Here is an 18,309-nt window from a genome sequence, read left to right as displayed (position 1 = left end):
CCCTTTCAACCCGGCCGTGGCTGAATATATTTATTATACCTCACACCTATAGGGAGGCCCGGTCCGAACTTACAAAGGGTTTTATAATCGGATGGAAGAAAACCACACTTCATTACCTCGGTAGACAACTTAGGTAGAGAATTCTCTAAGTCAAAAGTCATAGCCAATTTGGATTTACGTACAAAGCCATCGCAAGCTGTAACTGAGGCTGAAGTTTTTTCTCTCAAAAATTATAGAAAGCTGATATCAAATCCGCTATTCATTTTGATTCATAACGAATTACAGTTAACCCAACACAAGAATGCATTGAATTTTGTAGTTTTCCCTTCCGCTTAACTTATAAAATGCAAATAACTTTGGTGATTTTTTAAAGGCTTCCTTATCGACAATTAATCAATTGTTCTGGAAGTAAACGGTTCAGAATTAAGAACAACGCTATAAATACCAATAGAAGCATACACTTGAAGGTCAATAACTGCAAAACCATACACACAGAATGAGTTCATTCTATAACAGAACAAAGGGTATGTTTAGTTATATTGATCACGCCTCATACATCGTCCTATGCACAAGATGCACCGAGAGATATAATTCTATCACATCAAATTAATCTATCATAATAACTTATGTGTAAATATATAAAAGGTTTAAATATTAATGCAAAATGTCGACCTTCAAGAACACTGATAGTCATATCATCCAAAGTATTGTTGGGTTTGATACGTTTTTATAAAAGTAGACAAACCTGACAGGCTTCAGATTTCATTGATATTCATATTTTATTCAAAATATTACGAGGTATTTGAGGACAATTTGATAAAACTCAAAATTCTTAACAACGATACCGATAAGACCTGTTATATATAGTCCACATTTAGGTTTGACGTGTTTTGTGGTTAAAATAACTACAGAATTGAATAACCGAAGTGAACGGATCATGTAGAAATGTAAATACTATTATATAAAGTAGTTTTTATTAGACTTTTACCAAAATTACAGTGAGAGCAAGTACGATTATTTTCACTTAATTTGGAAATTCTCGTTCCAACAGTACTAGCTTTATCTCAGATCGGAGCAATTGTGACATAAATGATTCTAGACATTTTGAACACTAGTGTAAACCAAATGTGCAAACGAGTTGCTATCCAAACGGATGAATGGATATCTCTCATAGATGCATGATCATGTATTGGATTTGAAACTGACTTAAAAGTAAAACACTTTCTTGTTCTTAATTATTTGTATATAAAATTGCATATATTAAGGTATCTGTGAATACATGTATCTATAAAAAGAACATATTACTGAAATAGTCATGAATATCTTGTGCGTGATCACCATAACTAAACATACCCTTTGTTCTGTGTGTATAATTTTGCAGTTATTGACCTTCAATATCTACAATTAAGAAAGGTCATTTCACGAAGACATTTCTTTTTCGAAATTATTGAAAGTTTATCGGTTTTTAGTAAATCTGTTTTCTGTGATATCATTTATTTTGCTTTTTTTGCTTTTTATTGTGTTTAAATTTTTCTAAGTTTATGTCTGGTACGGTTGTTTTCACTAAATTGATGAAGAGAATACGTTATACTTTTTGTTATCTTCTGTCTTAACACGTTTTTAAAATGGCGTGTGAAAATATTGTATATCAAAAATAGATATTCAACATAATTTTAGACATTTAATCCGTGTACACGCCCTTCAATCTTTACATTAAAATCTATTAAAATTAATCAAATCGAAATTCGAAACTTATATATAAAGATATTAAATGTACATGTGAAATATAAACTATGACTTAATACTAAAGCAACTTGTTACAGAATTAGTATTGACAAAACATGACACTGAGATTGTTATCTGGTTAATTGATAAATAATAGGTCCAAGTATAAAAAAAACATATTTTTATATTTGTGGCATTATATTTGGCGCCAAAATAAACCACAAGGGCTAATCTTTTTCTTTTTTACGCAAAAAGAAATACATCAACTGACCTCAAAGTACCTTTATATTTGGTAATATCCATAGTATTTTGTAAACATTAATTTAAAAGTTAGTCCAGGGGGTGGATTGAGTTGAAAGTGATATCCAAAATATTTGACCAATATAATATGTTATTTATTTGCTTTACCTAAACTGGTCATAAATGACACGGTATTTTATAATGTACAAAAACTTCTATTGAACAAATTGGTCTGGTATTATTTACTGGCACTTTAAGTACAAAATCATCAGTCTTTATATGTTTTAGACTAATTACATATATGTGGTTTTACAGTCATCTACAGGACTTAGTAAACTTATAAAATCACATCTCTCACATAAATAACCATATGAAATATTTTTAGTTTTTATGTTTTTGCGTGAAGATATAGCTACAAAAATAGATATGTTTTTGAATTTGGCATAATTCACGATCGCGAGGTAGCTCAAAAACACTGTTACTTTCATTGGAGTTAATATATATGCGTATTGGAATCCTTGATCGATCGGAATGACAAGTCAGCGATTTTATCGATAAGCTAATGCGCCTTATGTTCGATTGACTGTTGGATGCTTGTTGTTCAGCGGCAAATATGTCACTATTTTCAGAACGAAAATAAATTAACAATACCTACAATACGCAAGTCCTACCGGGGTGAAGGGCGTGAAATTTGGACGGCCACTGGAAAATGGTGAGGGTATATTAAATCTTGACTGAAACAAATGCTCATTAGCCCATCACTATAGAAGGAGAACTTTACTTTATCATTTTCTCGGCTGCCACCATCCATGTGCTGATAGTGTGCCACTAAATCACTTTTTCTGCAGCCACCATCCATGTGTTGATCGGTTGCCATTTATCACTATCTCGGCTGCCACCATCCATGTGTTGCTATGTTGCCACTTTATCATTTTATCGGCTGCCACTATCCATATGTTGATATGTTGCCACTTTATCACTTTCTCGACTGTCACCATTGTCACCATCCATGTGTTGATATGTTGCCATCTAATCACTGTCTCGGCTACCACTATCCATGTGTTGATAGTGTGCATATGATTTATGATTACAATATTTTACATGTAGCTGTGTTAGTCATAGGTTATAATCCTTAGACTGAAATTAATCGTTTTACGTCATATAAGGGAAATTTACGATGAAAAACCACTGGAATGAAAATAATTCGTGAGGACACATCATTTTAAATTGCAAAAATAGTACAACACAGGTTGTTTGTATAACATGCCGCACGGGTCACTGCAAACGTCAAAAAGAACATTTTTACAAGTTTGTGTGTTAGAGGTGTGACGTGAACATGTTAATACATGTACATGTATATGGTTATTAAGTAAGGTATCCAACATAATTAAAACTAACCAAATGCTTTGCTTAGAGTTAACATAATAACCTTTGCTAATTTAGGAAATGAAGCCGAAAATATAAATCCGCAAACCAGTACAAGATATAGGTTGAATGGACTCATGATAATAGTTTACTTATTAACTGTTTACAAATCTTAAGTTTGTACGAAAATACTAATGATTTTATACTCTACGAATATATTACTTTTTTGCTGCATTTGATTATAACATCAGTCTTTCGTAGTATAAATGAGACACCAGGCGCACACAATGATAAGCCTGGTATCTTTTATGAGTTTTTGTTTATATTTCAGATTGCTAAGCCAGACCTCGTTGTGGTTGCCATCAGTTATATATTACTGTGATTGATTTGGTCATTCACGGAATTATGTGTTGATGATATATTTTTGGTGGTCTTTGTTAAAACGGTTTTCAACCCTTTAGACTTGGACCGATTTAGCGTGGAAAATATCATATAGACGATTGTCTTTTGTGAAGGTTTATTTAATCCTGGTATACTACTGTTGCCTTAATTTATTGTGTTTTGACAGCTGAACTTTTTTTTGAGTATTTTGTATTATGTTTTATTGTCAAAATTAAGTAAACCATACCCCTTTCTTTTTTTTTTTTTTTTTTTTTTTATTGTTAACCGAATCTCCAAAATCTATAGACATTGATGTAGCATCCAAACACGTTCGTATTAGTAGAACTCTGTACTGTTAAATCTTATTTCGAAGTCAGGCGCAACGAAAGCTTTTTTTATACATATTTCCTTTTCATTGCCATTATTAGCACATATTTCTATCAGTTGCATTTTACTTTTTAACTTCAACATACGACGTTGTATCTCAATTAAAAAATGTTTACATTGCACAAAGTCGAGTGTTTGCGTTTCTCCTCCTACTATTTTATAAGATAAACAAACTAATTTAGTGAAGGAGTTCAAAACAGTCTTTTAAAAGTTATGTACCCTCGAAGTACTGACCGAATTCTTGATTACTTTTTATAGTTTGCTTTATAGCCATTTCAAGTGGTCCAAAGTTCTTTTGTTATTAGTTCAGATCATGTTCGAACAAACCGGTTGCAATATTGTGAACATTGCTAACCACAGACTATTCAAACTCGTTGACTACTGCTTCCGACGATAAAAATGTAATCTTTTGTAAGTCGAACTCGGCAATGATATGAATGCTACCAATTATACATTATTTACCACAAAAAATCTGCACAGAAAAAAACATGAAAACTTTAAAAGACAACACACTTGTCATGTAATAAACGTACGTCGAACCAATTGTACCCAAAATTATTTACCACGGGAGGATATGTAAGAGAACTTTTATCCTCATTGATGTAGAATATAAACAGGGATATTCATTCCCTTCAAGTAGGCCAAAGGTAAACGTCTTCAAGACAAATGTTTTGTTCCTTCAACAGAACATATCACTTAGTAATACAATACCGTGATTATGTTTAGGCAAAAGTCGTTGGAATTCACAGCAAATTCTCCACTAACAAATAGGACATCTTGTACGAAAATGAAGATTTAAGAAAATTACAAAGCCTTTTGTATCTCCCTTAATTTGGTATTCTCTAGATATGACTTTGAAAACGTACCGTCTTTATACAGGATACCTAAACTTCACAAAATCTTTATAAAGAAAGTTATTGATAGCTGCACGGTCCGTCTAGATGTGCGATCAAACATCTTCATAACGTTTACGACCATTATCTTGGCAGTACGAGATGATATTCTGATATTATGAATAGGTATTTTCAGTGGTATATAGCAACTGGTGGAAATAAGATGTTAACTCCTAAAAATTATAAAGATCTTCTCTAAAATCTAAAGTGAACCATTGAATATTGCTAAACTACTGTTGCCTAATATATAGCGTTGTTACATGTACCTCACAATTTACAATGTCCAGAGATTCATGTTAAGTGCAAATATTTCTAATTTATTTTAAATTACTAGTTACATTTTTCTATTTAAGAAAAACAATGATCCGTCTTGGCGTTGTTTCGACTGTTATTTGGCTATTGTTTTTTTGAAGAAGGATAATGTCAGAAATTTCTTCATAAGACTTTTAGTTAATATCTTTTTTAACAATGTCATAAAGCAGGTGGTTTGGCATACCATTACACCAGGTTCAATCCATCATTTTTCATTGATAGAACAATATTTGCTTGACAACTTGGTTTAGAAAGAATTATGCCAGTAGCAGGAATGTATCTGCACTACTCTACTTCTAAGTCGTTATACAAATGCACAAATGTTGAAATGTTGATACGTCAAAATAGTTAAATCTAGCCTCTTAATGGTCGCAATTAATATTCAAAGAAAGACATCTAGGTTAACGTACGTTATACAGTTACACAACACATTTTGACTTGCTAGATATTATTTGCTTTATAAATCAAACATGAAGAAAACTATTAATATTTTATCATTTAAAAAGAAGTATATGCAAATGCCAATATGACATTATATTTGCTCATAAAACTAATATTGATTGAAAATCAAATATAAATTCTTTGTTTCTTTAATTGACCTCTCTAAATAATTTTGAATATTTGCTTTCTTTGACAAAATGACATTTAGGGGATAAAAAATAGATATAAAATCAATGTATTTGACCACAAAAGCTAAAAGGAGAATTCTAAACATTCGTTTTTAAGTGTGTTTGTCTTTAACCTGGCATGTCCTCATGTTTGAAGTAAACTTAGAGAATAAGCCAAGTATTAAGAAAAAAGCAAATGTCATGACTCTAATTAAACCCTTTAAAACAAATTCAAATAATCTTGTGTAGTCGTTGAAAGTACATATCTGTTAAACTTATTAAAGATTATTCAAACTCAATATGAACACCTACAGGAAGTGTATATCTCATCTGTGATACGCAAAAATATGACCGTATATAGAGTACACATCACGTGCAAGTTTTAACCAATAATAATATCCACAATTTTTAATGAAACAGTTTTAATTGTTAAAAAAACAAAGACACAAACAAGATACAACAATCATGTCTTGATATTTTAGTAATTTGAGGAATTTTGTTATAATTAGTGTTCTTGTTATTGTTTCTATTAAATTCATTCACAACTCTTGTAGCCTTGGAACGATTTTGAGGTTTGCACATTGCATATGGACATATTTATGTATAATGCTGAGGATTGTTTATTGCAATTTAAGTGTCTTTTATAACTATTTTAATACCCACAACTTCTTTAATTCAAACTACAGAAAAAAGAGAAAGGCTAAAATGACATCATTGGAATAATATTTTCTTGTTTCTAAAATAGCGTTTTGGTTCATATTTATTTCCATTTTTTGCCTTAGATATTATTAGTGGGAGGGGCATTGTTATTATCCAAATCTTTTTATATGTATTTGGTGTTTTCAAAGGAAAAGTCGACAAAATACTTCCAAATTATGAACTCGTGTGTGTTGTGATTTTTCCTCTATAGTATACGTAACTTCATGTTGATGCTTTTTATTTATAATGTCTAAGAACTCGATACTAGAAGCTTGTACACGTATCACCAATTGGTCTTTCTACATTATATTGACTACGGGTAATTTTGAAAGATGCATTGTCCTTAAATACAATTAAAATGCAGTCAACTCAGTTTGGCAAAAAAAATGAGCATGCATTGTTGATAATACAAAGACTGAAATTAAAATGGCGTTGCTTAAAAAAAAATTCTTAATGATATTGATGACTAAGGACGTCAAACGTTGGACTCCTATATATGTCAATATACAGTAATAACAAAAAAGTACTAAGTCAACAGGGGATAGCATCATACTAAAATCAAACTAAGTAAAATCATTTGTTTTATTTTTTAGACTGAAGTTCAAAAACAGTTAAAGTTAATTTAAAACCAGTAAAACTACTCCAGCCATTTCAAAGAATCATCTCCTGTCCTTTTCCAGTGATCTCAGATACTCTAACGACATCTCCTCTTTTCAATCGAACAGTTGTAACAATAGCCTCAGTAGCATCATGGCTTCTTCCATAGCCACGCGCGACTTCATGATTGTTCTTTAGCAATAATAGATGAGTGCTTCAACCTGCTGCAATGAATGACACCACAAAGTAATACATTCCAATTACCGGAGCAGTAAAAAGACCAGTATGTGTATTGTATCCTCCGCCTTTATTTGAGTAAACTTTGTCAAATTTCAGCGTTTGTAAGGAAGACAAAGTGATGTCTGATGTCCGTGTTACGGAAAAGACTATGTATCCCCTTTGTTATTGGCTGAATTGCTTTATCTGAAAAACAGTTATATATCACCCTAAAAGTACACGTAGTCTAAAGATGCATATATTATCAGTATTTAGATACAAATGTGACTTTGATTCTGTCAGTGTGTCGTCCGATTTCGTTTTTGTCGTGTGTGTGTGGTTTCTAGTTTTAGTATATTTTTAAAACTATATGCTACTAGCAAGTACTAACTTAAGATCAAATGTAAAAATCTATCATACCATTAAAATGAATGTCATATTCAACAATTGCAAGATTTGTCCCATTTATTTAGAAATCCACTATTTATCAACCTTAACCATGAATTGTAATCAGCCATAACACCACGAAATAACCTCCCAACATTTTATCATATTGACCTGAAATGTTTCATCCATGATACTTTCATAACAAAAATACTCTACATAAACTTATAGAAACCAGGGAAAACTTGTATTTACGCCAGACATACGTTTCGTCTACAGTGACGCTCAAATCCCAAAAAGTTAAAAAGACCAAATAAAGTACAAAGTTGATGAGCATTGAATTCCAAAATTCCTAAAAGTTTTGCCAAATAAACCTAAGGTAATCTATTCCTGAGGTAGTAAAGACTTAGTATTTCAAAAACTCAAAAGTTTTGTAAACAGTTTGTTTATGAATATGACAATATTAATGATAATGGAATTAAAACTCATACAGCAGTAGTATCGATCCAGTGGTTGTAAATAAACTCAAAAAAGGTACCATGATTAACTTTTGTATTTACGCCAGATGCGCGTTTCGTCAACAAAAGACTTACCAGTGCCGCTCGAAAGATAACTTTAATTTATTTTTATATTACATGGGAGTTAATTTATGGATTGAACTTTAAAGATAGCTATTAATGGTAGAGACAAATCTGAAATTTGGCTGCTAGTTTGTTGCCAAGTTAAAGTATGATAAATATTCTAGAAATTGAATGTTCAAACAAAAACAAATGAGAATGAAAATGGGGAACTTCTGGTTGTATTTAAGAAATATGATTTAGCGCGCAACACATTTCACACCAAGAAAATTGGTACCGTTAATTTTATTAACATATTTTAAACAAACCTTTTCCAGATATGCAACCTTCAAGATGTTCCCATAGTGTATGACAGGTTTTTTTGTTCTTACAATGAATCCGTATGGTAAAGAACATACGATTTACACCATCACTATCGTGACATCATATTTTCAACAGAAAGGTTTGGTTCTATGTTAAAACATGGTTTTATCACAAGCCCAGTAGTCAGCACTTTTTGTGCACTTTTTGTGCTGACATGAATTGTCATTGATATGGTTATATTTATAATTTTACTGTTAACAATTTTGAATTTTTTGCAATACTAAATTTTCTACCTCAGGCATAGATCACCTTCGCTGTATTTGGCAAAACTTTTAGGAATTTTGGTTCTCAATGCTCTTCAACTTCGTACTTTATTTTGCCTTTTTAACTTTTTTGGATTCGAGCGTCACTGATGAGTCTTTTGTAGACGAAACGCGCGTCTGACGTATATACAAAATTTAGTCCTGGTATCTTTGATGAGTTTATTTATCATATTGTCTGAAATTCAATACTGCGGACTATTTCTCCTGATAATTGATACATGCACAGCTGTCAAGGACCGAATCAAATTAAAATGAAAGGGTAGAGATATATTACAAGAATACTAAAATATATCATAGATCTGCGTTTGACCTCCAGCATGCTACAGATTCCACAGAGAGTCAACTTAAATATGGAAAAAAACATTGATTTCTATTAGTAAAACGTAGTTGTAAAACAAATATTCATCGAATGGTATGATTTTGTGAACAGTATATATGCATTGAACGCATATGTATTTTTAGAGGCTATTCTCGTAATTAGTCATTATTTAAAACCAACCCCCTAAAAAAACAAAGAGAAAGCCAAAAAGGAGACAATAATAATTCAAAGGTCGAAACAAATCTGACAAATCTATGACAACTTGAAATGTTGACGCATTTGTCCATATACCACTGCATATGAATCGGATTATTTGCTTTTCCAAAATTTTCTGATTATAAATTGTTACCTCGAATTTATCAATATCTTTAATTGCCTTTCAAGCATTCCCATTTTAACTACTGCCTCTATAGATCTATCTTTATCAACTGCAAATAATGGAGTATGTCCCGTTTGGTGCAGGCTTAAAAGAGGGTCGAAAGATACTAGAGGAACAGTCAAACTCATATTAAATCGAAAATAAACTAACAACGCCATGGCTAAAAATAAAAAGACAAACAGACACACAACATAACACAATAAACAACATAGAAATCTAAAGACTGGGCAACACAAATTCTATCAAAACTGGGGGTGATCTCAGGTGCTCCGGAAGGGTAATCAGGTCCTGCTCGACATATTGCACCCGTCGTGTTGCTCATGTTATACCAAAGTCGGTAAATAGTCTAATTCGGTAGGTTCAATTCATGAAAAGGGAAGGGAATTGTAGTTAACACGAAAGAAGCATACTCGATAACATCTGTATAAAGGTTATTCCATAACGGTCAATGAACTCGTGATGCAGTCCGTAAAATTTACGAAGAGATGATTTAAACTTCACCATTTGTTACTCTTGGTTTAAAGCTTCCTTGTGGAATTGATCGTTGTTTGATATGACATTCATGGCATTTGCGCATTTTCCACACCACATTTGACCTTTTATGTTTCATATAAAAAAGAGATGTTGTTTGATTGCCAAAGAGACAACACTTCACAAGAGACCAGATGACACGGAAATAATAAATATAGATCACTGTACGGGCTTCACCAATGAGCAAAGCTAATACCCCATAAAAAGCTATAAAAGGCCCCGAAATGAAAAATGTAAAACGATTCATAAACACATCTTTTAAACAATGTTAATCACGAGCAAGTATTAACCGAGGACCAACATATAAACAATAGTACACAAAACACAACATAGAATACTAGAGACCACATACGGTTTCATTGAACAGATCTATGAACACAATATTCAACTTCATTAGTTTATTTTTTATAAGTTAAAACAATATTTTAGTTTAATCTAAACCCAGTAAACTACTCCAACCATCTCCACGAACTCTTTCATGCCCTTTTCCCGTTATCTCAGCTACTCGAATGATTACTCTTTTTTTTCAAATAAGCAGATGAAACAATAGACCCGATATCATATGTGCTGTCTCCATAGCCTCGAGCGATTTCGTGATTGTTCTTTAGCAGCAGTAAGTGAGTGTTGCCACTTTGTGCCATGAAAGTAACTGCAAAATAATATATTCCGTTTACAGGAGCCGTGAACAAACCGGTATGTGCATTGTATCCGCCACCTTCATTTAGGTAAACCTTATCAAACACCAGCGTTTGTAAGGGAGACAATTGTGTGTCAGTTGTCCGTGTTACGGAAAAGGCTACTGACTCCCGTTGTGATGGCTTGGTTTCAATATCTGAAAAAATAGTTAATTTTAAAATATACTTACATGTAGGTCTAAAGATGCATACATATATCACTATTTAATTAGAATGTCGACTTTACGTGTTAGTCTGTTTAATCTTGTTTTGCCTCGCGCGCGAGTGTGGTTTCTAGTTTGAAAAATATGGTGCTACTGTCGTGTAGAAGGGGAAATATAAAATCAATCATTATCCCGGGGGATTACTGACTATCCTTTCGGGTATAACGGTGCCGATAGCACTTGCCCAATCATACCCTGTTCTAAACAAAATATTGAAAAACATACACTGTTCTATACAAGCTTAGAAAATGTATACCCTGTTCTAGAGCGTATGAAATAGATCCAGTTCTAGACTGTATCTCATCTGTATTTAACAGTTAAATAAGTGATCCTGTTCTAGACAAATACTTTGTTTTAAAAAAAAAACAGTTCTCACCAGCAGGGCATGCATGAAAAAAACGATCCTGTTCTAACCAGCAGGACACGAAAAGGGACCCTGTTCTAACCAGCAGTACCATAGCAATAAATGTCAAAGCAATACTGTAACAGTGGATTCTTATATTTTTGTTGGTTCCAATTTTTGTGGATAAAGGACATATTTTATGTTCGTGGATATTAAATTTTGTGGTTTTTCAAAAATCTGCATACAAGGCTGTAGAAAATTTAATTTCGTTGTTCAGCTGTACACATGAATTCCACGAAAATTGATATCAAACGAATAATAATGAATCCCTAGTATTAAGCAATGATACGTCTTATTTTCAACAATCGTAAGATCTGTCCCATTAAAAAAACTAAACCGTGTATGAACCTTAACAAACAATTGTAATCTGCCAGAAAACCACGAATTAGCCTCCCAACATTTTATCATTCTAATCTTAAATTCAACCAAACACAACTTTAGGTTGTAATTAAATAGTGTGACTTTGTGTCCAACACATTAAGCACATTTTTAAACAAACCTTTTCTAGATATACAACTTTCAAGTTGTTTCCATAGTGTATGACAATTTTTTCTATTACTGAGTCCGTATGATAACGAAGATAAGATGATCAGTATCCACAAATGAGACATCATATTTTAATAGAATGGCTGTTCTATGTTTGAAAAAAAACATGGTTTTATTCTATATTTTGAAATTTAATACAAGGTAAAATTTTCCCTGGTAATTGATACATGCACAGCTGTAAAATAAATGCTGAACAAACATTGTTTCGGTTGTTGATTATTTAAACATTCATTGTTTTAAATCATTAAGTTTGATACTTTATTCCTGAAACAAATACAGTTATTCATTAGAACGAGTACCGAATGTCTCTGAATGGATAACGATTTATTACAAGAGTACTAAAATATGTCCAAAATCTGAGTTTGGCTTCCAGCATGTAACAAATCATTCCATAGACAATCAACTTAAATAAATAAAGAAAGTTGACACCAAAAGAGACATTCATAATTTGTAAGTCAATGAAAAGCTGACAAAACTATGGTAACTTCGAATGTTTTGTTTATTATTAATTGTCCAATAATTTTATACAAATTGCTTTTTAAATTTTCCGATTAGAAAATGTTTCCAAAAACTTATAAACATCATAAATTGCCTTTCAAGCAGATCTTACCTCTCGGGATCTATCCTGTGATAAGCTAAAAATAGAGTAAATCCTGTTTAGCGCAGGCTAAAGCGTTGTTTAAGTTTTGTTTCCTTGTCTTTAATAGTTATCAAAGGTACCAGGATTATAATTTAGTACGCCAGACGCGCGTTTCTTCTACATAAGACTCATCAGTGACGCTTATATCGAAATAGTTATAAACCAAACAAATACAAATTTGAAGAGCATTAAGGATACAAAATTCAAAAAAAGTTGTGCCAAATACGGCTAAGGTAATCTATGCCTGGGATAAGAAAATCCTTAGTTTTTCGAAAACTTCAAAGTTTTGTAAACAGGAAATTTATAAAAATTACCACATAATTGATATTCATGTCAACACAGAAGTGCTGACTACTGAGCTGGTGATACTTTAACTTTTGCTAATATGCTCTATATGTGTGCCTTATCGTCTTTCTTTGTTACATATTTGTTTTTGTATTGATCAAGATTATAAAAGAGGGATGAAAATACCAAAGGGACAGTCAAACTCATAAATCGACAATAAACTGACAACGCCATGGCTAAAAATGAAAAAGACAAACAGGCAAACAATAGTACACATGACACAACATAGAAAACTAAAGAATAAACCACACGAACCCTACAAAAAAGTAGGGGTGATCTCAGGTGCTCCTGAATGTTAAGCAGATACTGCTCCACATGTGACACCCGTCGTGTTGCTTATGTGATAAAAAATCATGAAAATAGTCTTATTCGGTAGATCACATTCATGAAAGGGAAAGGGATTGTAGTTACGACGTAAGGAACATATCCGATATGATTTGTAAAACGGTTATTCCATAACGGTCAATCAACTCATGATGGCGCCCGTAATTACGAAGGGATGATTTAAACTTCACCATTAGGAACTCTCGGTTTAATAGCTTTCGTGTAAGCAGCAACCATCTATCAAGAAAGTCATGATAGGAAATGCAAGCACAGGAATATCATATCCATTGGGAGATATATAGCCCATATGCATGTGCTGTTGGAATGCTGCTACTTAGAAATGGAAAGTTCACAATTGGAAAGCTGAAATCATCTCTTTTGTCGTAAAGTTTTGTTTTCAACCGACCCTCATTGTCAATTTCTCGATGCAAGTCAAGATATGAGGCCGTGTTGACTGCTGTTTTCTTTATTTTGACATATTTACTTATTCGAGCGTCCCTGATGAGTCTTTTGTAGACGAAACGCGCGTCTGGCGTACACACAAAATTTAGTCCTGATATATATGATGAGTTTATTTATTATGCCCTTCTGTTTTGTTCAAACATCGTTGTCAATATAAAGGAGGTTTATGCGACTGTCATAAAAGTAAGAGGTTTGGCTAGATTTAAATCAAGGTTTTATTCACCATTTTCTACATAAAACAAGTACCTGGACCAAGTCAGGAATGTGAGAGTTGTTATCCATTCGTTTGATGTGTTTATATTTTGGATGTACCATTAGATTACGGACTTTCCTTTAAACAAATATCTGTATTCGGTATTTTTATTATTCTACTTTTAGATAGAAGATTCATATGCACACATTTTCCACACGAAACTGGATCTTTTCCCCTTATTTCTATTTAATCCGCGCTGGAGACCAGCAGATTTAGAAATTGCGGAATTCAGGTTGTATTCTTAAAAATTAATGAATAAAATATATTAAAAATCAAATTCTTAAAAGTTGAAAAAAAGAAAGATGATTTTTGCCTTGATACCAATAGTCCATAAATGACAAAAATGTTGCTCACTCAAGCTGTCAAAAAAAAATCCAATTTTTTTTTTTTTTTTCTTCAATTCCTGTCAGGACTAGGCTCTGGATCATTAATTTATCAAATTTCTATGAAATGTATAGATCACGAATGTCTGTTTAAGAATAATTTTATGTTTTATCAAACAGATTTGACAATGAATGGCATGGTCTGAGCAAAACTGGTGGGAATATCTTGCTCGAGACATGATGAAAATCAATATTTTGTCCAAAATAATGCAAATGTTAGACAAATAAGCTGACTGAGCAACAAGTGAAAAAGCAACCTGTATGACTGGCGTCTGTTTCTTTGACGTGGCTATGTACTTATATATCCCGTCATTGTGTTATTGTTCTATTTTAAATGTGTGTACTCTTGTCTTTCTATTTTGCCTTTGTGCTTTGTCTAAATGCCTTTTTTGTAATAATATATTTCATATTTGTTTGTTTTATAGTGATTAAGATTATAACACAATGTTGACTGATGTACCCCTATTTGTGACATTTGTACCTATCATGTATGTTTGTTTTGTTCACACATTGTTGTCCATAAATGAAATTTTATGCGACTGTCTTAAAAGCAAAAGTATAAGGTTTAGCTAGCTATAAAATCAGGTTTAATCCACCATTTTCTACATAAGAAATTACCTGTACCAAGTCAGGAATATGACAATTGTTATCCATTTATTTGATGTGTTTGAGCTTTTGATCTCGCCATTTGATTAGTGACTTTCCGGTTTTTAATTTTCCTCTGAGTTCAGTATTGTTATGATATTTTTACTTTTTAATATTTCCGAAGAAATGATTGCATTGTGTAGAACGAAACCCATGCATATAAAGAATTTTTTAGTGCATTGTGTTAAAAGTTCATTTAGTTGTGTAACATTTGAACGAAAGTAGTTTCAATTGGTCCCCTGCTTCTGTCACTTGGATCACCATGACCATAGCCTAAAAACTGAAGTACACTTAGAAATTAACTTTTGAAATGATTAAGTTGCTTTTATTATATTAAAAGCATATTATATATGAAGCCTCAAAGCGAATTCGAATTCCTACCATGTGGTTACCAACATCTGCATACAAATTCAACTCTTGACTTTTCTTATATAAATTTCTCTTTTTGGTCTTTTTCATGTCATAAATATATGGGAATCAAGACATTTTAAATGCTTACGGGTCCTAGGGCATACAAATTACTAACTTTAATGCCTTTTAATGTGCATTGCATAGAGCAATGACAATTAATAACATGGAAATAATTAATTTGAATCCGTCACTGTTTATATCTTATCTAAACCAACACCCAAACTTTTTTCTGAGTATTCTGATGAATGCAAGCTGCATTTTGTGGATTGTGTGAAGTGAATATAAAGTTAAGACGGAAAGGATAAATTTTTGGGGAGATTATGTTTTATATATTATAGACATATATAGGTTGTGTTTGGTTGGTTTGATTTGATTGGTTATTTTTTCATTGCCATTTAACTCACCTGTCTGTACTGTTTGGTATCTTGTGGCGTCGAGTGGAGGACGCCGGAGTAGTCGGAGAGTGCATGAACACTTGCAATCCTTGTCAATTAAGATTGGTAGTCGAACTCACAGTGCTGCCACGTACGGGGTTCGATTTACAACGCCAGTGGTCTCTGTAAATTATAAACTTTGATAACTCGTTATACGGGATTTAACTGAAAAGGATAGGATGCAATTTCAGAATTTGTATATATCATCAAATGAAGCTTTTTAGAAAAAAAGATTTTAACAAAAGATTTTACTTAAACTATGATGCGTCTATCTCCCTTTTTTCTGTACTTGTCAAGAGCTTGTAGTTTGTGCCATGAATCAATAAATTATAATATTACATCCCAATGAATTAAGCTAACACAAGATCCGGTGAAATAAAAATATAATGCAGTATGTTTAAAATGCTTTTTATAGCATTAGTCACTTAAAAAATAAATTCATAATTCAGTATTCTCAAGATGACTTTTATATACATTCATAGCACGTATATAACACTATTAGTTGAGAAAAATGACAGCAACATTCTATATAAAAACGACGACATTCTCATTTCACATACCGTGCACATGCTTTTAATCCATACAGTGGCTATACAAGTTTCAAGTTGCATATATCTGGTATATTAAAAGTTTTTACTTCATGAAAACATATCTTTTAACTATTAAATGAAGTCAAAAGTATAAAAATAAACAAATATTTACTGGTTTAATGACCAAAGGTTTGAATAATGTAAAATGCAACATCATTCACGCTTACTTTTAGTACAGCTGTTAAAATGTAAAAACATTTTTGTGGGGTCCTTCTAAGTTAATTAGACCTTAGTTATTGCTAACATCTTGAATAAAATAACCGTAAAATTTGAAATGGCTACATAAAAGAGACAAAAATCATTGTTAAATGTCTTTCCAACTGAATTCACATCAAAGAGTAAAGACACATAAAAGTCGTAACCGTCACACTATTTGTTCATCTCCTTTCGGGTATTGATGTTTTGATGTTACGACGTTTTAGCAACTCGTTTGAATGGTGAATTTATACCCGGCTTGTGAGATATTGGTAAGACAAAACGACCTGAACTATTGTTCTTTTAACAAACGGCGGAATTAATTAATTCAAACATAAAACTATCACTTATCTAACGAGATTTAGAACATCTCGCGTTACCATCGCCTTCATTGTCTACGTGTTTTCATACTTCATTAACACATCCATTGATTATCAAAGATTAGGCAGTAATCATGTCATCAATAAATGTGGCATCTTTTGTTTCAGAGGTTATATGCACTTTTACAAATTTGTAACATCGACGTATTATTTACTGATTTGAAAAAGGAAATAGATTATAAGTATAAAGAATCCCACAGGATTCAAATTCTTTTTTTTAAATTAGTCAGGTGTGTTTAACTGGACAACAGTTATTCACGTTCCAAGATCGTAGGTCTCTATTGACATTAAAGTTAGAACGAAACACGGTCATCCAGTAAATCATCGGTTAATGTCGTTGATCAAGTCAAAGAGAGATAACTCAAATATATTTATATGCACTGTCAATAAACTCATCATAGATACCAGTATTTTTTTGTAATTAAGCCAGACGCGCGTTTCGTCTACAAAGGACTCATTAGTGACGCTCGAATAAAAAAAAAGAAGAAGAAAAAAAAGCCAAATAAAGTACGAAGTTGATGAGCATTGAGGGCAAAAATTCCTCAAAGTTTTGACAAATACAGATAAGGTAATCTATTCCTACAGTAGAAAACCCTTAGTTTTTCGACAATTTAAAAGTTTTGATAACAGTTAATTTATAAAAATGACCATACCAATGATAATTCATGTAAACGTAGAACGTCAAAAGTGCTGACTACTGGGCTGGTAATAACCACGGTGAATTAAAACTCCAGCAGCAGTGGCATCGACCCAGTGCCGGGTTATAAATAAACTCATCAAAGATACCATGGAATACCATTATTAAATTGTGTAATAACTCAAGACGCGCATTTCGTCTACAAAAGACTTCAATCAGTGACGCGCGAATCCATTTACAGTTGAAAAGGCCAAATAATATACGAAGTTGAAGAGCATTGAGGGCCAAAATTCCTAAAAGTTTTTCCAAATATAGCTATGGTAATCTATTCCTGATGTAGAAAAACCTTAGTTTTTCGAAATTCAAAAGTTTTGAAAACAGTTTATATTTATAAAAATGACCATATCAATGATAATTCATGTCAGTATCTGGTGATACCTTCGGGGATATTAAACTCTTCCAGCTGTCAGCATCAGTCAAATGGCCCCTTTTTCTCCAATGGAACATTTAATTTCAAAATGAT

At 32.3% G+C, this 18,309-nt stretch overlaps 1 protein-coding gene and 1 pseudogene across 1 annotated transcript; both read right to left on the bottom strand.

Moving 5' to 3' along the window:
- Positions 1-7,192: 7,192 nt before the first annotated feature.
- On the bottom strand, positions 7,193-8,795 carry LOC134697665 (complement C1q tumor necrosis factor-related protein 2-like; annotated as a pseudogene).
- A 1,942-nt stretch (positions 8,796-10,737) lies between these two features.
- On the bottom strand, positions 10,738-12,155 carry LOC134695641 (complement C1q subcomponent subunit C-like). Its single transcript, XM_063556956.1, has 2 exons — positions 12,041-12,155; positions 10,738-11,072 (listed from the first exon to the last, which is right to left on the bottom strand). The coding sequence occupies exons 1-2, from the start codon at positions 12,153-12,155 to the stop codon at positions 10,738-10,740; spliced, it is 450 nt and encodes a 149-aa protein (XP_063413026.1).
- Positions 12,156-18,309: the final 6,154 nt, after the last annotated feature.

This window comes from Mytilus trossulus, chromosome 14 (assembly GCF_036588685.1).
Source record: "Mytilus trossulus isolate FHL-02 chromosome 14, PNRI_Mtr1.1.1.hap1, whole genome shotgun sequence".
Taxonomy (NCBI): Eukaryota; Metazoa; Mollusca; class Bivalvia; order Mytilida; family Mytilidae; genus Mytilus; species Mytilus trossulus.
Note: the sequence above shows the minus strand (reverse complement) of the source record. Positions and strands in the feature narration are given on the sequence as shown.